The sequence below is a fragment of the Camelina sativa genome, chromosome 15 (assembly GCF_030686135.1).
Source record: "Camelina sativa cultivar CO46 ecotype springtype chromosome 15, ASM3068613v1".
In the NCBI taxonomy this organism is placed as follows: Eukaryota; Viridiplantae; Streptophyta; class Magnoliopsida; order Brassicales; family Brassicaceae; genus Camelina; species Camelina sativa.
The window spans coordinates 3,756,454-3,779,746 of NC_141894.1; the positions used below are offsets into that span (position 1 = coordinate 3,756,454).

At 37.0% G+C, this 23,293-nt stretch overlaps 5 protein-coding genes, 1 non-coding gene and 3 pseudogenes across 9 annotated transcripts; 6 read left to right on the plus strand and 3 right to left on the minus strand.

Moving 5' to 3' along the window:
• Window positions 1-42: 42 nt before the first annotated feature.
• Window positions 43-869, minus strand: LOC104745119 (histone H2B.9 pseudogene; annotated as a pseudogene). Its single transcript, XR_015582042.1, has one exon. The product of XR_015582042.1 is annotated as a histone H2B.9 pseudogene (transcript).
• Window positions 834-2,038, plus strand: LOC104745120 (protein SLOW GREEN 1, chloroplastic-like). Its single transcript, XM_010466294.3, has one exon. It carries the CDS (start codon window positions 925-927, stop codon window positions 1,942-1,944), a length of 1,020 nt encoding a protein of 339 aa, XP_010464596.1. The 5' UTR covers window positions 834-924; the 3' UTR covers window positions 1,945-2,038.
• A 1,562-nt stretch (window positions 2,039-3,600) lies between these two features.
• LOC104745121 (large ribosomal subunit protein uL29z) lies at window positions 3,601-4,771 on the plus strand. The gene is made up of 4 exons (XM_010466295.2): window positions 3,601-3,763; window positions 3,863-3,998; window positions 4,270-4,426; window positions 4,563-4,771. Exons 1-4 carry the CDS (start codon window positions 3,760-3,762, stop codon window positions 4,635-4,637), a joined length of 372 nt encoding a protein of 123 aa, XP_010464597.1. The 5' UTR covers window positions 3,601-3,759; the 3' UTR covers window positions 4,638-4,771.
• A 642-nt stretch (window positions 4,772-5,413) lies between these two features.
• Window positions 5,414-5,487, minus strand: TRNAR-UCG (transfer RNA arginine (anticodon UCG)). Its single transcript has one exon. It is a non-coding gene; the product is annotated as a tRNA-Arg (tRNA).
• Window positions 5,488-8,745: 3,258 nt separating this feature from the next.
• On the plus strand, window positions 8,746-11,110 carry LOC104745122 (exocyst complex component EXO70H1 pseudogene; annotated as a pseudogene). Its single transcript, XR_015582621.1, has one exon. The product of XR_015582621.1 is annotated as an exocyst complex component EXO70H1 pseudogene (transcript).
• Window positions 11,111-11,215: 105 nt separating this feature from the next.
• LOC104745123 (exocyst complex component EXO70H1 pseudogene) lies at window positions 11,216-13,613 on the plus strand (annotated as a pseudogene). The gene has a single exon (XR_015582620.1). The product of XR_015582620.1 is annotated as an exocyst complex component EXO70H1 pseudogene (transcript).
• Window positions 13,614-14,467: 854 nt separating this feature from the next.
• On the plus strand, window positions 14,468-16,777 carry LOC104748084 (uncharacterized). Its single transcript, XM_010469777.3, has one exon. The coding sequence runs from the start codon at window positions 14,468-14,470 to the stop codon at window positions 16,775-16,777; it is 2,310 nt and encodes a 769-aa protein (XP_010468079.2).
• Window positions 16,778-17,391: 614 nt separating this feature from the next.
• Window positions 17,392-19,548, minus strand: LOC104745124 (putative pectate lyase 4). The gene is made up of 5 exons (XM_010466298.3): window positions 19,066-19,548; window positions 18,459-18,810; window positions 18,156-18,366; window positions 17,991-18,059; window positions 17,392-17,876 (listed from the first exon to the last, which is right to left on the minus strand). The coding sequence occupies exons 1-5, from the start codon at window positions 19,313-19,315 to the stop codon at window positions 17,655-17,657; spliced, it is 1,104 nt and encodes a 367-aa protein (XP_010464600.2). The 5' UTR covers window positions 19,316-19,548; the 3' UTR covers window positions 17,392-17,654.
• Window positions 19,549-20,385: 837 nt separating this feature from the next.
• Window positions 20,386-22,967, plus strand: LOC104745125 (ankyrin repeat-containing protein ITN1-like). Its single transcript, XM_010466299.3, has 4 exons — window positions 20,386-20,676; window positions 20,848-21,399; window positions 21,481-21,890; window positions 21,971-22,967. Exons 1-4 carry the CDS (start codon window positions 20,655-20,657, stop codon window positions 22,808-22,810), a joined length of 1,824 nt encoding a protein of 607 aa, XP_010464601.1. The 5' UTR covers window positions 20,386-20,654; the 3' UTR covers window positions 22,811-22,967.
• The last annotated feature ends 326 nt before the right edge of the window (window positions 22,968-23,293 follow it).

The window sequence follows — 23,293 nt, forward strand, 5'->3', positions numbered from 1 at the left end:
AAAATTAGAATGTATCGTAACGTAAAAATTAAATCAATGTCAAACTCAAACACATATAGAAGAGTGTCGAAATTTCAATATATATCTTTTATTACATTAAGATCAAGGGATTACAATATCAGCCAAACCAGAATAATATCAATCCCAAACTAGGGAAAGACAAAATCAAAGGGAAAATTAAGAAATATATCTTAAGAACTGGTGAATTTAGTAACGGCTTTGGTACCCTCGGACACGGCATGTTTCGCTAGTTCACCGGGCAACACGAGCCTCACGGCGGTTTGGATCTCCCGGGATGTGATGGTGGGTTTCTTGTTATACCTAGCCAACCGCGACGATTCCTGAGCGAGTTTCTCGAATATGTCGTTGATGAAACTGTTCATGATCCCCATGGCTTTCCCAGAGATACCGATATCAGGATGAACCTGTTTCAACACTTTGAATATGTAAATCTTGTACGTCTCTGTGCTCTTCTTCGTCTTCTTCTTCTTACTCTCGCTCCCTCCTTCTTTCATGATCTTCTTCCCCGCCGATGTTTTCTCCGCTGGTTGCTTCTCTCCCTTCGGTGCCATTGATTTTGATATGACTCTTAAGATTTCTACAAAATACAAGTGTAACCGAAGTATCTATGATCTAATCTATATATATAGAGGTACTGATACTAACATGATTGGTTACTGTTACAAAAGACAAAGATCGCTAACGTGGCTTCGTTATGTACGTCGATAAAGAAATAATCTACGGTTGATTTCACTAGAGGAACCGAATTAATTTTGGGCTTCTCTAAATGGGCCTTGGCCTTTTATAAGACGACGTAGTTTCAATCCTTGCCTCGCTTTTCGAACTGGATCTTGCTCTGTTCTTCTCTTTACCAATTTCAGGGGTTGACTTGTTTGGTTTATAGAGTTTTGATCAGAAGCGAAAATGGCGTCTACGGCGAAGTTTCAATACTGTATGCCGAAGTATAACCTTCAGATCAACCTCGTCAGAAAAGCTCCTCAAAATCTTTCGTTTCCTCGTTTATACAGAGACCAAGCAAAGTCAACACCGGTCGTCGTCGCCATCAGAGCTTCATCATCATCTTCATCATCTCCATCAAATCCCAAACGAACACTTCTTAAAACCACCTTCATCACCCTCACCGCAGCCGCAGCCTTAGCTCTGTTCTCAGTATCCTCTTTCCACTTCCGCATCACGAAACCAGCCGCGACGACGACTCCAGTTACTACCGTGTTAGAGACGACGCTCAAGAAACACCTCGAGACGCATTCGAACGATGTGGAAGCTTTAATATCGCTAGCTAAAATAAAGTTCGAGTCCGATAAATGTGACCAAGCGATAGAGATTATGAACCGTCTGATCGATGTGGAGCCTCAAGAACAAAAATGGCCGGTTATGAAAGCTAGGATACTTTCCTTCTTCAACAAAAACAAATTAGCAATCAAAGCATTCGAAGAGATTCTTTTGACGGATCCTATTCGTGTAGATGCATTACATTACTTGGTGATGGAGTACTACGACTCTAAGCCGAAACTATTACAAGCAGAGAAGAGGATCAAATACGCTATTCGAAGGTGCAAGGAAATGAAGAAGAAGACGAAAGAGATTCGCGGTTTGAGGATGTTGATCGCGCAGATTAGGGTTCTCGAAGGTAACACGGTCGAAGCATTAAGGATATGCGAAGAGTTAGTGAAGGAGGATCCGGAAGATTATAAGGTGTATCTGTTTCAAGGATTGGTGTATACATTGTTAAAGAAGGAAGACGAAGCTAAGAAGCAGTTCGAGCAAGTTGCTAGGATTCTTCCGGAGAATCATTGGTACCTAGACACTCCCATGGATAAAAAGGAATGGGGAGCAATGGAAGCTTATGATAATGTCTTCTGCTATTTAGCTACCTTTTCTAGGCTTTTTGTCGCTTCTTTCTTTTTCGGCAAGTTTGTGTAATTATAAAAAAAAAGTAACTATAACACTTTTGTGATTTGTGTATTGTGATCTGACTTGAGCACTTTAATTTGTTGAAAGATTGGTGATTTTAACAGTTCGCATGGAGGCTTCATTTGCTTGTTTAAGGTTTTAAAAATATTGCGCTGATCAATGTGATGAAACCAGAAAAGATGATGCATATGGAATGGTCACGTTCGTTTACTTTGCTTTTGAGGCTTCTCTCTTTTGAACTCATCTTATCCCCCAATTCTTGATGCTTTTGGCTGTTAGCGAAGACATAGCCAAGTTTTGTGGGAAGAGTATGTGGTGGCTAAAAACCATAAAGAGACAATGATTTGGTGTGCGGAATTTGCGATCGAAAAACGCCAAAAGAGAGAGATTTGGGGAATGCTGGAGTGGGTTGACATTGGACTGTCTACAACCAATGAGCCATATGGTTTAGCACATTTTCTTGCTACTACCATTTGATGGATCTGAGTCATTACTCTTTAGCATCGTGATCGACATGACATAATGGCTATGAGATTAGGATCTGTTCAAGGTAACCGGTGAACTAACAAAAATCCTATTTTTCAATAACTAGTTTTCGTCATCGGCATTGATTTATTTATTATTTGATCTAATCATTATTTTATTATATAAAAATATGAGACCGAACGAGTAACAAAACCTGTGCAAACTTGAACTTTCAATCTATTATAATTTTATAAGTATTGACCGATTGATCTCATTTTATTTATTTATAATTTTGTCAATATTTTGGTTTTTTCCCACCACCTTGATTCACTGCTCTCTCAAGTCTTTAATTATGCATTTTCATCCTTTTTAATTATTTTTTTTGTAATTATTTGTTTGTAATTGGTAGACAAGCTAGTTTTTTCAAAATAAAAATTTTAGTATTATTTGACAACTTTTTATTCTACAATTTTGTGGACAAGTTAACTTTATTTTAGTATTATAAATCAAATTTATTTTATTGATAGACAAATTAATTTACTGTTAGAAAAGTTTAAATTGTAAACTAAATTTAAGTTAACTAACTGGTAGACAAATTTAATATTGTACTACTAGACAAATTAATTTACCGGTAGACAAATTTATTTATTTTTATTTTTTGTCAACAAAAGATTAGCCTCCTCCTTATACTCGATCTACTCTTTTTCATGCCCTGAGATCCGTCGCTTGTGTCTCCACTGGTGGTCTGCTCATCCTTATGTTTTGATTAGAAACTTCTCTAGTCAAGAACTACCACAACCGAAAGGTAGTCCTGTTAAATGATTTCTGGTGAGGCTGTTTTCCGCCATTATCATTTTTTCTACATGCCCAGTCCTCTTTTCTTACAATTTTTTTGTTTTTTTTGTAATTTGGTTTGACACCATCTTATATAATCTCATATACTCGATGCTGAAGCATCAAATCAGCTTTATAAGAAAATCTAATAAGACCTTAAAAAGTGTCTCATAAGTGATTAATCAAATTATCTAACTAGTGTAACAAAACCAAACAATACCCAAATCTTAGTGATTGAGATTAGTTGCAAATGCAATGAACATCCAACAACAATATTTTAATTTTGTTTTTGTTTGCACGCTAAGGCCCATTTAGTAATTTCCTTAGCTATACTATGAATAAAAACTATGGGCTTAATAAGACCCAATTAGGAGACTAGGAGGGCTTTTTATTTCTCTCAACAAACAAAGAGGCTTCATATATAATCCCCCTTCACTCAATAACTAGGGTTTCTGAACCTCGGAGCCAAAAAGAAGAACAAGCAGCGGCGCAGAAGTTGAACACAACAAAGTCACAAGCTCCACGATGGGTATGGCGATGGCTAATCCCTTAAATATTTTCAATCTATTTCGTTCTTCATAGAAAGTATTGCGTCTGATGAATCTTTGTTTTGTTTCGTTTTTGTTAGCGAGGATTAAGGTTCACGAACTGAGGGACAAGTCGAAGGTCGATCTTCAAAACCAGCTTAAGGAGCTTAAGGCTGAGCTCGCTCTCCTCCGTGTCGCCAAAGTAACCGGTGGTGCTCCAAACAAACTCTCCAAAATGTACGTATCGATAAACTTTTAGGTTTCGATTGTAGCTTTGAATCATTTCTAGATTTGGAGTAGTCTAAATAGGATTCTAAATTGAAATCTGCAGAAGCTATTCTCTTATTCGAATTTGCTATGTCCTTGGGATATTAGAAATTAGAGTTAGCTTATATGAATCATATAACTGTCTTGTCGAGAGTGTGAATGTGGTTTTGGTTTTGACATTTTTCCTGGTTTGGATTTGTTGAATCTGATGTTTTGTAATTTGTGATATTGTAATATGCAGCAAGGTGGTGCGTAAATCCATTGCTCAGGTATTGACAGTGTCATCCCAGAAGCAGAAGTCTGCTCTAAGAGAAGCATACAAGAACAAGAAGTTGCTTCCTCTTGATCTTCGTCCCAAGAAGACTCGTGCTATCCGCAGACGCCTCACCAAACACCAGGTCTGTCTCTAGTTAGCTAAATCAAAACTCACAATCATTTGTATAGTTGGGAATAACTTGTTCTTGTTCTTGTTTAATGTGTTTTGTTGGTTACTACGAATGCTTATGTTCTTTTGTCTTGTACTTGGCGTTTCAGGCCTCTTTGAAGACTGAGCGTGAGAAGAAGAAAGAGATGTACTTCCCAATCAGGAAGTACGCTATCAAAGTTTAATTTTCTTAGCCTACTAGAAAACTGTTTCAGCTTTTTGTTTTGATGGAAACTTGTTCTTGTTATTCACTTGTGTTATCGTATCAAACAGTTTCAGATACTTGGATTTTGGTTCCTATTGATGATCCCTTTGGTTTTATCTTTTCCAAGTTTTTGATGAACTCAAAGAAAAATATATTACGAAATGGACTGTAGAGTAAATAGGGTTTTTTAATTTTATTTTATAGGAAACTTTTGGATAGATACAATTTCAATTTGACATTTGTTGCACGCTTCAAATAGTTATCTTCAATCGCTACGTGTTCAAACTGTCTACAGTATTGCGGTGGTTGTGTTAATAATGTAGGTTTAGATGAACATGAACTGGCAAAGAAATCAGAAATGGATGAAAACATCGCAGTATAGGTTGTCAACATTGTTGAATATATATATACTAAGAGAACATGTGTCAAAATATCAGAAGACTAACATCAATTATGTGAATACAAAGGAATCTGTTAAGAATGTGGTAGTAATACAATGTTGCAGAAAGCAAATAAAACAAGAAAATATGATACTTTTTTTGTTTTTTTCCTCTATTTTTCGTTTTGATTTGAACTTTGAAGTGAACGAGTCGGAAGTCGGAGCATGATGATGATGCATCCGTTTACGATAATTACGTCTGCTTTCGTCGGTTTGTAAATTGGTCAGTTGACCTTTTTCCCCCACTCAAACCCAAAAAAAAAACAAAAAAAATAATTATAAAAAACAATCAAAAATCTATGGGGATAAAAACAAAACGACCACAGTGGGAGTCGAACCCACGACCTTTTGATCCGAAGTCAAACGCGCTAATCCACTGCGCTATGCGGTCTTTCGTTAGAATTGTATGTTTTTGTATTATAATTATTATAATTTCTAAACGTACTCTTTGGGTTTGGGACCTTTTGGATAAGCGATATTCCCAATCATAATTATTATTAGATTTATTATTTTATTTTATTTAATTATTTAACCAAACGTATAAAAAAAAGTAACGAAAACGTTATTACTTACAGAAAAATGTGAATGGTACCACTCAGTATCGAGTATCGTTACGTTGTCTATACGGTATGAAAATATACTTTGAATGGTACCACTCAAGAAAATATTTAGTATAGTTTGGCTATATGGGATGAATACAGATACTTCGAATATTTTCTTGGAGTGGTACCATTCACATATCATTGATAAAATTAGTAAATCAGTTAAGCAATGTTATTCCAAAAAAAAATTGGTCTGAATGGTGAAATATATACTCACACATCGATAAATCTTTCTGTGTGTAATGTGTAATTGAATGTTACATCAACATTAATAATTAAGATGTCATGAGATTGTAATCATTGTAATATGAAATAGTATTTGTAATACGAAATTTATTTCTTCTATAATTGGAATTAGTCGGTGGAAGGATTAGAGAAATGTTTATGTGGTTTATTTCATATGTAAATTTCGTTTATTTGAGACTAGAAAGGATAGCCACTATATATATATATATATATATATATATATATATCGTGGATTGTTATATTCCATACATATATTTATAAAACCTATAATTATGAATTTAATTTATTTGCTTCATGACGATTAGTATACCATAAATTAATTTTATAGAAGATAACAAGAAAATGAAAAGTTTCACATGGTTTTGAACACTTTTGATATAAAAGTCATTGTATATGAACTAATGCTTATATTGCTATTTTAATGCATGCATGATGCTCTTGGAGCCTAATTCAAGTTTTTAATTGGAATTTCAATTTTAATAAATTTTTTAATTATTGCTTGGTCCATTTTTCAAACGGGCGTACTTTGTCGTGAGTCACGATAGTGACTCTTGAGTTTACGTATACGGACAAGTCATCGAAGAACAACCGTAAAAAATTGGAAAATTGTGTAAAAGTTTATAGCAACATGCAACACCACCAATCATAACCTTGGAATAAACTGAGCCAGCAAATATTATGAGGTCAATATCAAGTTATCAAGACATGCATGTGAATATGCACCAAAGGTTCATGACTAAAAAGGGGGTTCATCTACGTTGCCTTGTCAGTTGAATTGAAACACACGAAAGAAAATCAAAGATAATGACGAATTTGTTTTCTTTTAATAATCAGAAACTCTCTTTACCATAATTTGGATTTATCCGACATATAAAAACTCAGATCTTCTTGTAAATTAAGACGTTTAGACATTGCTAACAATGATCAAATTTAATTAATTTTCAAATTATGATTCATTAATCCCTAAATGAATTTAACCATTGGACTAGGCTCTTATAATATCAATATTTTAGGAATTTATAATGTTACATTTATTAATTATATCACTTTTTGTGTATAGAGATGACTACTATTTTTTTTAAACGAATTTGCATTTTATCCTGAATCTAATTAAGTACCTAGCACTAGACCATAAACTGCTCAGAAAATCAATATTGTCATAATAGGTTTGATTTTCGATTGGCTAGATGATGATTCGTAAATGCTTATCTTCCAAGTAATATCTCATGAATTTTCGCAAATTTATATAATATACTAATACTTACTCGGTATAATGATTAATCTACTAGAATCCTTGACAGACAGACAAACAAAACAAGCAAAACTATATTTTGGTTTGACGCATTTGTGGCGTACCAACCTTTTCCGTAGTAATATTAAAATGGTATTAGATTACTTTTCATAATATAAGTCTCGATGAAACAGTGTATATATATGTCAGCGGCTAAGCAAAGATGTTAGATGTATCACTATTTGATATTATTAGGACTTGCAATTATTTAAAGTTGAATTTGACTTTGATGAGAAGATTTGATCACTATTTTAAAATCATTTTGTAAACTCGAATCCACATATGAATATGGATAGGCTATCATCTTATTTGATATATAAGCTATCTATCTATAACAAATTGTTGACAAAAAAAATTATCTATATATACGTAGTTAACACGTGGTTGAAAAAATGTGATTCTCTTAGTCCATTCCATTGTATCATTATCGAAGATTTTAATTTCTAACTATCTTACGTATCAATGATGATCATTTATTTACAAAATAAGTAACTTTAACTATAGCTAATCTTGTAGATTGTATACTTGTATATGGATTAGATTGAATTTAAGATCATGATGTGATTTCTTGTATTAAAATTTTAAAAGAAAAAAATTGTTTATTTTAATTCTTTTTAAACATTTACATCAAAACATGTAAAATACAACCCTTTATTTGATGGAAAAGTTGTGAGAACTCGCATATTGAAACCGGGAACCTTACATATGTTCAATATGAGAAAAAAAGAAACAACATAACTATATTAGTGTGCATATATTTCAAACCCTAAGAAAGGATGCACGCAAGTTTAGAAAAGATAAAAAAGGAAAGAAATTTTGTTTATGTAACAGAGACTATATAAATCTCTCATTGTAATTTACTCAAGTCGTTATAAATTGAGCTCATGGTGTCAACATCTATAATTTTTTCGACATTGGGGTGACGCGTTCCATTGACCTATTCTTTTAATCATTTATTTTTCCAAATTATGAATATATTTTCGTGCAAGATAAATTGTGTTCCACAACCAAAAGTAACCAAGATTCTAGGTTATGTAATTGACGGCTCAAGGATCAAGCATAGTAGCAATGTAGCATATACTAAAATATATTCATAGTTGATAAACGCTTACGTAGTCACGTTTAAGAATTACTTTGACAATTGAAATAAAATTGTATAATAATGAGAAAAAAGTAAATGGATTTTGTTTGTTTAGTCGTGAAGTCATTTTTTAATTACTTTCTAAAAATAGTCGTATACTTTATAAATGGATTTTATTACTACCAAGCGGTAAAAATAAAAATAAAAATAAAAATTCACGTCATATCTAGGGAAAGGACACACAAAATCAGGGAAAGCACTCAATACGTGTAGGGCCCAAAAAGTAAACCACAATCGGCAAAAGTCAAGGTCAACAACAACAATAACATTTTTCGTCCACAAAAATTTTAAGTTTAACGACGTCGTCCCAACGCTGTTTTGATTTCTTCTATAAATACCCCCCTTCAACGACTCGATCTTCTCCTCTCATTATAACTCTTATCACACCACCACTTTACAAATATTTTCTATCAACGACGACGACAACCACCACGAAAATTTTGAAGTCTCTAGAAATTTCCACGACGACTTGATGATGAGGAAACCGATGATAAACATATGCTGCGTCGCCGTAACGCCGTCGAATCAACAGCCTCCTCTTACGTTAACGCCACGCCAGAGTTTAGAATCAGCAGCGATCTACGGAGTGATCGAGTCTGCCGCCGACATAATCGAGAGATGGAACACTGAGACCTCCTCTTTCGCCAAAGTCACTTCTATGTTCTACGAGGACAAATCAGAAGCCATGACGTTCATCGAACGAGTCAAAGATCTTCAGAAGACGATGGATGTACTGGTGTGTGAGGATCCTAACTCCGAGAGACTCATGAGAGCTCATAAACTCATGCAGATCGCTATGAAGAGGTTACAAAAAGAGTTTTATCAGATTCTTTCGATGAACCGTGCTTATCTTGATCCAGAATCTGTCTCTACTCGTTCTTCACTTACCTCAGCGAGATCTAGCTACTCTGATTTCCCTGAAGACGTAGAAGATTCACACAACGGAGGTGATATCATCGTCGAGCTGGAGGAGGTTTCTATCAACGTCATGACGGATTTAAAATCCATCGCTGAGTGCATGATTGGTTCTGGTTACGCTAAGGAGTGTATAAGCATATATAAAACCATTCGGAGATCGATCATCGACGAAGGTATCTATCGTTTAGAAGTTGAGAAGACGAGTACGGGGAAAGTGAAAAAGATGTCATGGGAGGTTATGGAGTTGAAGATCAGAAGCTGGTTAAAAGCTGTGAGTGTTTCTATGGAGACTTTGTTCAGAGGCGAGAAGATTCTATGTGATCACGTCTTCGAAACCTCTGACGCAATCAGAGAGTCTTGTTTCAGTGACATCTCACGCGACGGAGCTCTTCTTCTCTTTGGATTCCCGGAGCTCATCGCTACCAAAACAAGCAAGAAAAACTCGCCGCCGGAGAAGATTTTCCGGTTGCTTGACATGTACACTTCCATCGCCGGAAACTGGCAAGCGATCGAGTCGATCTTCTCGTTCGACTCTATCTCCGTCGTTAGATCTCAAGCTCTCAAGTCTTTAATCTCTCTCGGCGAATCGGTTCGGTCGTTACTGGCGGATTTCGAGTCAGGGATACAGAAAGACTCGTCGAAAGTGGTTGTTCCCGGCGGAGGAGTGCATCCTCTGACGATCTCCGTCATGGATCACCTCTCTCTTCTAGCTGACTACAGCAACGTCCTTGTTGACATCCTCGCTGGATCTCCACCGCCGGATAGATCATTGCTACCGGAAACTTACTTCAACGTTTCCGAAACCGATGACTCGCCGTCGTCGGAGCTCGCCCTAAGATTCGCCTGGCTCATACTTGTTCTCCTCTGCAAGATCGATCACAAATCTAATCACTACAAAGATTTCTCCGTGCAGTATCTCTTCCTCACTAACAACCTCCAGCACGTGGTCTCACGTGCGCGTTCCTCGAACTTGAGGCAACTCCTCGGCGAGGACTGGATCACGAGGCATTTCGCTAAGATGAGGCAGTTCGCCGGTAGCTACAAGCGGCTTGCGTGGGGACCTGTTGTAGCTTCGTTGCCTGAGAGCCGTACGGTGGAGATGACGGCCGAGGAAGTGAAGGATAGGTTTGAAAAGTTCAGCGAGAGCTTCGAAAACGCGTACGTTAGACACAGTGTCTGCGTCGTAGCTGATCCGAAGCTACGAGACGAGATAAAAGTATCGATAGCGAGGAAGCTGGTCCCGATATATCGCGAGTTTTACAACACGAGAAGCTCTGTCGTCTTGGCGGGAGCAGCAGCCGGTGGAGGGAAGAAAAACTTGAGCTCAGTTGTCCGATTTACCCCTGAAGATATTGAGAACTTTTTGTCTGATTTGTTCTTAGAGAAGGGTAGTTCTGGGAATTCATCTACATCTTCTCCTTCATCTTGTCGGTCACGGCCATCATTGTCCTAAAACTACAAAAGAAAAAAGAGTTTAATTAATAATGGTCTTAAATGTAAAGGTAAGTACTTTTAATTAGTAGTTAATCTTTCATGTTTTTTTTCTTTTTGGCAGTTATGTTTACGCAACAAACCAAATCTCATTGTGATTCCATAATGAGTGATGGACAACGACATAAAGTAGGGTTAGATCTTTTTTACTTCTTTCTTTTTTTTTACAGTTGAAGGTAAATCTTCATGTTTCCTCATCGAAGTAAGTACGTCCACACGTTTGTTTGTAATGTCTAAATGATGCAAGGGATTGAGAAATATTTGTACCATAAAAATGTACTTAGTTACATAAAAATCGTCATATTTCTCATTTTTTTTAACAAAACGTATTTTGCAAGTTAGATCAATCTCTGATCCATCCATGACCGAAGACACGTGTAAGGAAAGGATGAGTCAAAGGCCAACGGCACATTCTTCCTCATATTTCTCTGACGTTGTTTTCTGACCACAACGATAAACGACCTGAATCGATAACTATTGTTGCGTAATTACAGACATAATTATCTGACTGGTTTCTGTTTCTAACGACGCCTCCTCTGCGTTTGGATTAAGTGGTAGGTTCTTCAAAAGGGAACCCTTTCACCGCTAGTTCTTGAATCCACATCGGAGGCGAGGCGTTTTTTTCAATATTATGTTATTGTAAAAGTCTCTTTTGAAAACCATTATTTTTTTCATCCTTCAAAATTATAGCAACGACACATTAGGATCAAAGATGAGAAGCAAGAGCGGTTTTAGTTTCTTCTCTAAGATTACTTCTTCGAGGAAGAGGCCTTCTTTCTCAAGACCAAGCAATAGTTACGATTTGTCAGGGATCGACAAAACTATCGATAACGCTGCCGAGATCATCGAGAAATGGAACACCGAGTATGTTTCTTCTAACAATTTTTATTCTCTGTTTTGCGAAAGCAAGCGTGAGGCTAAGAAGTTCGTGAGACGCGTCAAGGAACTACAGAACGCGATGGACTTATTGATTAGAGAAGATCCGAGTTCAGATAATCTTCTTAGAGCTCAAAGACTAATGCAAATCGCTATGAAACGGCTTCAAAAAGAGTTTCTCCAAATTCTATCAATGAATCGTGCGCATTTGGATCCTGAATCCGTCTCCACTAGATCACCTACCTCTGTCGTATCAAACGATGAAGATTCTTGGCACGAGTATCGTTCTGTTGGAGATTCGATCATGGAAGTTGAGGAGGTTTCAAAGAACTCTAGGAAAGAGCTCAAGTCCATTGCAGAGTGCATGATCTCTGCGGGTTACGCTAAAGAGTGTGCTAATACTTATAAATCCATTAGAAAATCCATAGTTGATGAATCCATTTACCGTCTAGGAGTTGAGAAAATAAGCTCGTCCAAGGCGAAGAAGATGCCATATGAGGTTGTTGAGTTGAAGACCAAGAGATGGATTGAGGCAGTTAAGGTCTCGATGAAGACTCTCTTCATTAGCGAAAAGACTCTATGCGATGAAGTTTTTGAATCCTCTGCTTCTCTTAGAGAGTCATGTTTTAGAGACATCTCTAAGGAAGGAGCTCTGCTTCTGTTTGGGTTCCCTGAAACCGTTACCGTAAGAGACAAGAAAAACCCACAAATGGAGAAAATTTTTCCGTTGCTAGATATGTATTGCATGATCACAGAGAACTTGCTTGCCGTCGAAGCTATCTTCTCGTTTCCATCAATGTTAGCTGTTCGAACTCAAGCTCACATCTCTCTTACACGTCTTAGTGAGTCGATTCTTTCGAATCTGGCTGAGTTTGAATCTGAGATACGTAAAGACACGTCGAAGACGATGGTTCCTGGTGGAGGAGTTCATCCAATGACTATCTCCGTCATGGATCACATCTCTCGACTCTCGGAATACAGTAGCTCTCTCATGGATATACTCAACGGATCACCATCATCATCTCCTGATAAATCATTGCTTCCAAAATCTTACTTCAACGTCACGGAATCCGACGGTTCTCCAACGTCGGAACTAAAAGTAAGATTCGCGTGGCTCATTCTCGTCCTCCTTTGCAAAATCGACGGCAAAGCTGAGATGTATAAGGAATTCTCCATGCAATATATGTTCTTAACCAACAATCTCCAACACGTAGTCTCACGTGCTCGCTCCACGAACCTGAAGCAGCTCCTTGGTGACGACTGGATCACGACACATTTTGAAAAAGTTAAGCAGTTCGCTAGAAGCTACGAGCGGCTAGCGTGGGATCCACTAGTGTCGATGTGTCCGACGATTAGTACTTGCGAGGCAGTTGGGATGTCGCAAGAGGAAGCGAAGATGCAATCCGAAAAGTTCAACGGGAGCTTTGAGAAGACATGCGAGGCACAAAGCGAATGCGTCATACCGGATCCGAAACTGTTGGACGAGATGAGAATTTCGATCAGGAGAAAGTTATTGCCGATATACCGCGATTTTTACAACGCGCATAGAAACGCCGTTATGTTGAGAGGAAAAGAAGGTGGGTGGAATATCCGATATACCCCTGAAGATATGGAGAACCGCTTGTCGGAGCTCTTTACCGGGAAGGGTATTTCGGATAATCGATATGTTTGTACTGAAGATTTATGTGTTGTTAGAACTGCTACTACTACTCGATCTTTGTCATGCAGACGAAAGACTCGATCTTTGTCATGCAGAAGATTTTGAATGGGGGAAAAAATAATGTTTTCATCATTTTTGTTCCTAATATTATTCTATGTAACTTAATTAATGTGATTTAAGCTGTAACGCGTTACAACTTGCAAGTAACACGGTATGAGCTAGGTATATATATTGTGACTAGTACCATTAAATTGTCATGTCAAAACTAAATGCGATAATGAATTCGCGATCATTTTCTTTTTGATGTGAATTTATTCAGTTCACCATCATATATAGAAACTTTCGTCCTTTTTGGTGGGTGAGGACCGTTAGGTAGCTAATAATCCAAGAAGCTAAGTCAAGTCAGATAACACGATTTGTAGAGACCTGAATACCACACATCCCACCAGTAAAAAAAAAAAATATATGAGTTTTTATTGGTTTTTTTATAAATGTAAATAATTGCCACCACCAAAAACAAAAAAACTGCCTCCATTCTATGCAAAATTAACTTTTGTTTCAATGGTCCAACCATCTTTTGTTTAAACCTTTTAGAAGGCCAAAAGCCCACATTATTAATATTTTAAAATAAATAAAAGTCTAATTTGTAAACTAAAACTAATTAGCTTTACAAATTAAAACCCTAAACTAATTTTTTGTCGTCTCTTTTTCACGTCCTAGCGTTTTGCAGAGGAAAAAACAGAAAACTGGTAAATTATTTTTTCTTTGCTCCTTTATAACTGTTTATCAACAGTTCGACACTTTTATTGTTTGGTTTATATTATTTCAGAACGATGAAACATTATAAGTGTATTTGAATTACTGTTTTTTATTGGCAGATATATGTTTAATCGATGGTTATGCTTTTTTTTTTTTCTTTTGGCAAACACTGATGATTATGCTTTTATGGAATTTTTTTTCATAATTCAATGAATATAAAATTCATCATTTTTGAGAGATAGTTTAATGTATTCTTTAAGTAATTTATTTTACTGAATTCTTGTGATGACTGTTGACTGCTGTGATAAATTATTGTATTTTTTTTCTAATTTTTTAACTAGTGAAATATTTTTGTTTTATAGATAAATTACCAATATGCAAGCCAATATGAAACGATTTTTCAAACCAATTTCTGGTTCAACGTCCAACACCAATGTCGATGATTTGCCATGGGATCCTGCTGAGAGGAAAGAGATAATGAGTTATCATCCGAATGAAAGAGACGAGATAAGACGCAGATATCTTGTTAGAGGTCCATGTCAACCTTATGATCATCCTTTTAAAAAAACAAAGATGAGTAATGCAATGAGGCGATTTAATCCAGCTTGGTTTGAGAAGTATGGTACTTGGCTAGAGTATAGTGTATCAACAGAGAGAGCTTTTTGTTTGTGTTGCTACTTATTTAAAGATGATGTACGAAAGAAAGGTGGGAATGATGCGTTTGTGAAAGAAGGGTTTTGTACTTGGAATAAGCCTGACAGGTTAGACACTCATATGGGTAAATCATCCAACAGTTCTCATTGTTGTGCTGCTGAAAAGTGTGATAACTTGATGAAGCAAGGTCAGTCTATTGTGCATGCCTTGTTTAAGCAAGACGATTTGGTGAAGAAGGAGTATCGCATTCGTTTAAATGCTTCAATTGATGTTTCCAGATATTTGTTGCGACAAGGATTGTCTTTTCGTGGTCACGATGAGTCAGAAGAATCTGCCAATAGAGGAAATTTCTTGCAACTCGTGAAATACACAGGAGAACAAAATGATGCTATAAGTAAGGTTATTTTGAATAATGCTCCAAAAAATAACCAGATGATTTCTCCAAAGATTCAGAAAGAGATCGTGAATTGTTTTGCAGAAGAAGTAGTGAAGTCAATTATTGAAGAAATTGATTATGGTGTGTTTGGTATGTTAGTTGATGAGTCTGCAGATATATCTCACAAAGAACAAATGGCTGTTGTATTCCGATTTGTTGATAAGAGCGGAGCAGTGAAAGAAAGGTTTATTGGAGTTGTTCATGTAAAAGAAACGTCATCTGCATCTTTGAAGTCTGCTATTGATAATTTGTTTGCTAAATACGGGTTGAGCCTGAAAAGGCTGCGAGGGCAAGGCTATGATGGAGCAAGCAACATGAAGGGGGAATTTAATGGCTTGAGAGCATTGGTTGTTAGAGAAAATAATGTTGCTTATTATGTTCATTGCTTTGCTCATCAACTCCAGTTGGTGGTGGTTGCTATCGCTAAAAAACACTTTGAGGTTGGTGATTTTTTTGATATGATTTCTACATTATTGAATGTAGTTGGAGCTTCTTGCAAAAGGCAAGATATGATTCGAGAAAATTATCGAAGAAAAGTGCAGGAAGCAATTAGTAGAGGTGAGATTAACACTGGTACAGGATTGAATCAAGAAATTTCGCTTCAAAGACCTGGAAATACTCGATGGGGTTCTAATCAGAAAACATTGGAACGATTAGTTGAGTTGTTTTCTACTATCATTGAGGTTCTTGAGTATATCCAAAATGAAGGCGTTGAAGACTCCAAAAAACGTCAAGCCTATGGTCTTCTCAAGTACTTTCACACTTTTGATTGTGTGTTCTACATGCAACTAATGCTACTTATTTTGGGATTAACTAAGAATTTGTCAATGGCTTTGCAAAGGAAAGATCAAGATATTTTGAATGCCATGTCATTGGTGGAATCTACTAAGGGAGAATTGCAAAAGCTTAGGGATAATGGATGGGATTCACTTATGAATAAAGTTTCATCTTTTTGCGAGAAACATAATGCTGAAATGCTTGTCATGGAAGACGTCTTTGTTGATCCAAGGAAACCAAGAAGGAAAACCAATATAACCAACTTGCATCATTATAAGGTTAACTGCTTCTACACTATTCTAGACTTACAGCTTCAGGAGTTCAATGATCGTTTTACGGAGGTAAACACTGATCTACTTATATGTATGGCTTCTTTAAGTCCTCTTGATTCATTTTGCGAGTTTGACAAGGAAAAGTTGGTGAAGTTGGTTAAGTTTTATCCAGATGACTTTAGTTATGGGGAGACTTTGTGTCTTGAGCAGCATCTTGATATCTACATTGACAATGTACGCAGAGATGAAAGATTTAAAAACTTGAAAAGTCTTGGAGATCTTTCTTGTTTAATGGTAAAAACCCAAAAGCATCTTGCACATCCTTTGGTTTACAGGCTTTTGAAGTTGGTCTTAACTTTACCAGTTGCAACAGCAAGTGTTGAGAGATGTTTTTCGGCAATGAAATTGGTGAAGACGACTACACGCAATAGAATTGGAGACCAGTTTCTAAGTGATTGTCTTGTTTGCTATATTGAAAAAGAGTTACTTGATTCTGTCACAAATGAAAAAGTGATAGAAAGGTTTCAGATGTTGAATGAACGTAGGGTAGTTTTATAAGATATTTGAGAGTTTTCATATGACAATTTTATTTGTTATTTAAGATATTAATATTTAAATTTTTGTTATATATTTGCCCCCAGCGAATAAATTTTCTAGGTCCGCCACTGCAATCAACGTAAGGACGACTTGACAGAGCCGAACAGCCACACATGTTGTAGACTGATGACAATTGACAAATACTCTCTCCGTTTTTTATTAGTTGTCATTTTAGACTTAAAATTTTGTGTATTACTTGTCGTTTTAGATTTTCAATGGAAATATTTGGTTAATATTTCAATTTTATCCAATTGTTTTAATGTTTTGACCAATAAAAAGATTAGAAAATATATTAAAAATAGATAAAACAATAAAATTAATGGTTTTATTAATTTGTGTGAAAGAACCTTAAACCACAACTAATAAAAAACGGAGTGAGTATTAAATACTCAAAACCTTAAAGTTTGCATAAAAACAACATTCATTTTGTTACATCAATTAATTTATGTGGTATTCTTCTTTTTATAAAATTTTGGGTTTGACTTCGTCTTGGCTTTGATAAAATTTGTATGGGCGTAAAACATTCCTCCCAAGCGAAATTAAACTAGGATGAAAGATTCAAATCTTCTTTAGAGGGGCTGTGAACCACTACTGTGTTATTCATCTTATTAAGATAATCCAAACATACACACGCAAGCTCAAAATATACACAATCTTTTTCATATTAGTTGGAAACTATAAAATGCCAACTTTGAATTGGAAAAAGTAGACAATCGTATCGAATTAGATTATATAATTTTGTTTGTCTAAGCTCAATTTTGTTACACTGCCTCGTATACGATCGTAGAAGAATCCTGTTTGCCAATAGTAATTTATTTTGCTAGGTGGTCAAGAGAGTTTAGTCCAGTGGGAGAGGAAGGTTCTGCCAGCCGGTCGAATGTTTCAGATAGTTCTTGAGTTTTTCGCTAGGAGATTCGACGGTCCATTCAGAATAGTGTTGAGTCGGAGAGAACACGTGGCGATGTCCACCGTCCTGGCTAAGACAAGACTTGGCTCCGTTCAACAATAAATCCCCTTCCGATCTTACGAAGCCAGCTCCAGGCTTCTCTTTATCCGCAGCCTAATCAACAAACCAAAAAAAAAAAAACATAACCTTGATTATAACATTATACCAAAAAAAAGAAGAAAGTGTAATATAAGATCCTAAAGAAAGAATACAAAACTAGATCATCACCTTCTCAGTGATGTACTTAAAGACAGTCTTCTTCTCACTAGCTTCATATATGTTGCACTGAGAATATATCTATATATCAAAACAAAATTGTATGAGCTATGATCATGAGATGATGGCATGAATAATCGTAAATATTTATGTTCATTTAGTCTATAGGTTACGGACCTGAGATTCGACACCGGCCCCAACGGCGTAAATGGACCAGTGACGAGTGTAGTTGTTGAAGAGATGGACTCTTGCGAAGCGAACGCGAGGATGTCGCTGACGTGTACCGTCAAAGAAACAGTGATGTATGGTAACTCTTATGCATCGGTCCGTCACGTGACTTGTGTCCGCTCCAATCAATATCGTCTTGTCGTGGTTCATAAAATGGCATCTGATTTTTTTTTTTTTTTTAAACACTTAACACAATAGCTAGTGACATATATAATACTACGTATCTATCAAATGATTGGTTTCCAAAATAACCTTGAGACGGTAATGTCGGTGCTTTCTCGTGTGATATCAATCAAACCATCATAGTAATTCTTGAGACTACAACGATCAATCCAAATGTTGTGTGATTTTGGTTTGATCTGAATAGCGTCTGCGTCTGGACCTACACCGCCTTCAAATTCAAGATTGCAGATTATAACGTTTTCACACTGACTTAGCCTTAACCCTTTTCCCGTAATCTTCACTCTTTGGCCTCTTCCGTCCACCGTTTTGTGCGATGATACGCTCACAAACGAAGAAAGATTTATCGTTCCAGACACATCAAACACAATCCATAACGGTTCTGGTCTCTTGCAAGCCTCTCGTAACGATCCTGGACCCTCGTCTACAAAAACACACACATACATGATTCGTTTTATCTGAAATATTTAACATTAGGTGTCCAATAATATTGTGGATCTCAGAACCAAACAGATATCTTAAGTTTTCATGCGGTCTGAATCCAAAACTAATTACTTCTCTACCCTCACCTAGACTATACCAAATTTAGAAAGCACCTAGATCATATGAATCCACGAAACAGAGGAATCCTAGATTATATAAATGGGATGAAGGGAGGGGGGGGCTACTGAATATATACCAGCTAAAGAAGTGACGTGGCAAATCGGACCATTAAGACCACCAATGGCGGCGCAGCCGAAACCCTCGGCTTTTCCGGCGAGAGAGCGGAGGCTGGAGTCTACGTGGCAATAAGGTCCCACCGTCATGTGGTGATTCGGTGGTGGAGCTGGAGCTGGAGCTGAAGCGGCTGTATTATATGGTGGTGGGAAAGGGGTGTTGGGGGTTTCGCCGGCGTGATGGGATCTGTGAAGGCCGTGTAAGTTTCCCATATCTCTCTCTATTTATAATTTAAGTGTTGAATTTAATTTGGGACAGTTTCAGTTTTGTATTTTTGGGATAGAATTAAATTGCTCCTCCTTTTGTTTCAACTGAAACTGAACCATTGATGGTATAGCTTAGCTTTGTTGGAGGAACTGTTTTGTCCTTTTTTTTGTTTCTCTCTCTTCTGTGCCGACAGTAGCTTTTTTGTTTTAAAAAAAAATAAATATAAGGTTGGAAAATTAGATTTTTTGATCAGACAACTTTAAATTTAGTAGATATTTTCGGACGATAGTGTTGATATTTTGAGTAAGGAATAAGATATGAGCAAGTCTTTCGATATACTTATCGGTATAAATCAATAAGAAGAATAAAGAACAAACGAACTAAATTTTGTATTGATTTTTTTTGTTGTATTTGTTGAAAATTACATGTGTCTTCCGTTTACAAACTTTTAATATTTAAGTTCAAACCGAACCCAACTCCTCCTTGATCTCTTCCTCTAATCTCGTCTGTGATCTTGACCACGACCTCCCGACCTCATCTTTGGATTGACTTCACCACTTAATCGAGCTCTCTTCCTGGGTTTGCATCAAGTCTATTTACTGGGTTAACTTTTACTTCTTAGCGGGCTTTTCTTTTGAGCCTCTAATTTGCAAAACCCAACACCAACCAACAGATATGTATATTTAAATCTACTGTTTTTATCTGTTTTAAAAATTAAAAATAAAGACCAGTAAATATTACAATATTGTTTTAAAAACGTTCAAAAATGATTTAGAAATAAATTTCAAACGTTCATCAAATTTTCAAAACTGTGAAGACTAAACAGGCCAATACTGCGTAATAAAAAAAAAAAAAACAGGCCAATACACATTTTTAGAGAAAAAAAAAACCTAAAAAAGTGATAAGATATGCTTAGTGAATCCCAAACAGGCGAACAACACACATATTTGTTGACAAACCAAGAAACGAAGCCCATCAATTGTTTAAGTAAACCATTCCAATAAGTACTACTATTTCATTAAACCGTATTGTGAATTTTTTTAAATTGGAACGGCTCGCATGAAATTGTTGCTGATGTGGCAAATCCCTAACTGAAGAAGAAGAAAAGACAACCCAAATTACACCCAAAAAAAGGGTAATTAAGCTGCTTTGCTTCTCTCCTACGATTCTCAGATCGCAAACCCTTGCCTTGCCCGTGCACAGTGTGACCGTTAACGGTGGCCGACGTCTTCGACGGCCTTATTCATCATCTTTCTCCAATCGGAGAATCATCGGTCCATCATGATCCCGCTTTGAAAGAACAAAAAAAGCCTTCTCTGTTTTTTCATATCTCTCTCTCTCACAATGGGATCCAAAATCGAAGAAGGTACATAACGATTTCTCCTTCTCCTTGTTTTTTAGTTTTCTGACTCTAATCGCAATATTAGGGTTAGGTCTTTAAAAGGGATCTTAAGGCTGATTTTTGTATTTCTTCTAATGGGTTTGTCATTTGCGTGTTGAACAAACAAACATTGTGTAATCAATCTGAATCACGCAGAGAAAGAGCTGGAACAGGATGTGGAGAAGATTTTGGCGACGGAACCGGCGAGTCCTGCTGGAAGCACTTTAGCGGACCTCTCGCCAACTCCAACACCAAGGAAGACTCTGGTTCTGTCTAATTCGGGCAAGGCTTTGATGGTGTCCAATTCTAGCAAGTCCTTGGGACTTTCTAATTCCGGGAAACGGTTTGATCCAACGGGGAAGAAGAAGTACGTTAAACAGGTCACCGGCCGCCACAACGACACCGAGCTTCACCTAGCTGCTCAACGAGGAGATCTTGCTTCTGTTAAGCAGATTCTTAGTGACATTGATTCTCAGATTACTGGTACCATTACCGGAGCTGATTTCGATGACGAGGTCTCTCAAATAATGACAGCAGTGGTAAACGAGGTGAATGAGTTGGGAGAGACACCGCTTTTTACAGCAGCAGAGAAAGGAAACATTGATGTTGTCAACGAGTTGCTTCGTTATACGACTAAAGAGTCTCTTATGCAGAAGAATCTTTCTGGATTCGATGCTTTACACATTGCTTGTAGCCAAGGCCATCAAGGTAAGTCTACCATTTTGAATGAAAGCTAAAAAGATTTGCATCTTTCTTTTTCTAACTGCGCGGGAGCTTCTTTTAATGCAGCTATTGTCAAGTTATTGCTTGAGCATGAACCTCAGTTGAGTAAAACAGTAGCTCAATCAAACGCAACCCCACTTGTGTCAGCTGCAACAAGAGGGCATTCTGAAGTTGTTAACGAATTGCTTGCTAAAGACTCAAGCTTGCTCGAGATCTCTAGATCGAATGGGAAAAACGCGCTTCACCTTGCTGCGCGTCAAGGTCATGTAGATATTGTAAGAACGTTGCTCGATAGAGATCCGCAATTAGCAAGAAGAACAGACAAGAAAGGTCAGACGTCTTTGCATATGGCTGTGAAAGGTGTTAGCTCAGAAGTCGTGAGGTTGCTCCTTCGAGCTGATCCGGCTATCGTCATGCTTCCTGATAAATTTGGTAACACCGTGTTGCATATCGCTACACGGAAGAAAAGAGCAGAGGTAAATATGACTGATTCTTGATTCTTGAATTCTTGATTCTTGATTGTTGAATCTTGAATTCTTTATTTTTAATTTTGCAGATTATTAGTGAGCTGTTACAACTTCCGGATACAAACGTGAATGCGCTAACACGAGACCATAAAACAGCTTACGACATAGCTGAAGGACTCACTCATTCAGAGGAATCCGCAGAGATCAAAGACATATTATCGCGTTGCGGTGCGCTCAAAGCCAACGAATTAAACCAGCCAAGAGACGAGCTGCGGAAAACAGTGACCGAGATCAAGAAAGACGTCCACACGCAGCTCGAACAAACCCGAAAAACCAACAAAAACGTCGACGGGATTGCCAAGGAGCTAAGGAAACTTCACAGAGCTGGAATCAACAATGCGACAAACTCAGTGACCGTTGTGGCTGTTCTCTTCGCCACGGTTGCATTTGCCGCCATTTTCACGGTTCCGGGAGGTGACGACGAGCACGGAGTGGCCGTGATGGTACATGCAACATCCTTCAAGGTATTCTTTATATTCAACGCGATCGCGCTCTTTACTTCCTTAGCAGTAGTTGTCGTGCAAATCACGCTTGTAAGAGGAGAGACTAAGACGGAGAGACGTGTGGTGGAAGTAATCAATAAGCTGATGTGGCTTGCCTCTGTCTGCACCAGTGTGGCATTCATATCCTCATCGTACATTGTTGTTGGTCGGAGAAACAGATATGCGGCAGTTGTGGTAACGGTCATAGGAACTGTGACGATGACCGGGATTTTGAGTATAATGACATATTATGTTGTGAAATCGAAGAGGACGAGGAAAGTAAGGAAGAAGGAGAAGAAGAAATTTGCTAGAAATAGCACGAGTTCGTGGCATCATGCGAATCCGTCAGAGACTGAATCCGAGGTTAATCCAATTTACGCTATATGATTGATGATATCATTATCCATATGGAAATTCATGTTTTCTTTTTCTTGATCTATGAAAGTGTAGTGTTGATATATTTTTGCTGTAAGAAGAAGTCGAAACTATATACGTCTTAAACTTTCTACACAAGGAAATTTGAAAACAATGGTTTCTTATCTAACAACCCAAACCAATAAAGTGCTAAGTTAACAAGTTATTGTTAGTTGCTAAATTGTATATGAACTCTTCAAGAATTGCCTTTTAAGTTAAGTTTACTACTTGCTTTTCACATGCATTTGGAATTTGGATCCATTAATTAGTCTACATAGTTGAATCAATCAATCTAATTGAATCGAGAATATAATTTAAGTTAAACATATACTACATATACTAGAGTATAAGCTACGATCAAGTCCAAGAAGAATTGGAAAGTGCCTCGTTAACATTCTCAACTTAAGGTTTCTTTTTCTTTTGCATATTTTGATCAAGATTTATATTGTAAACTTC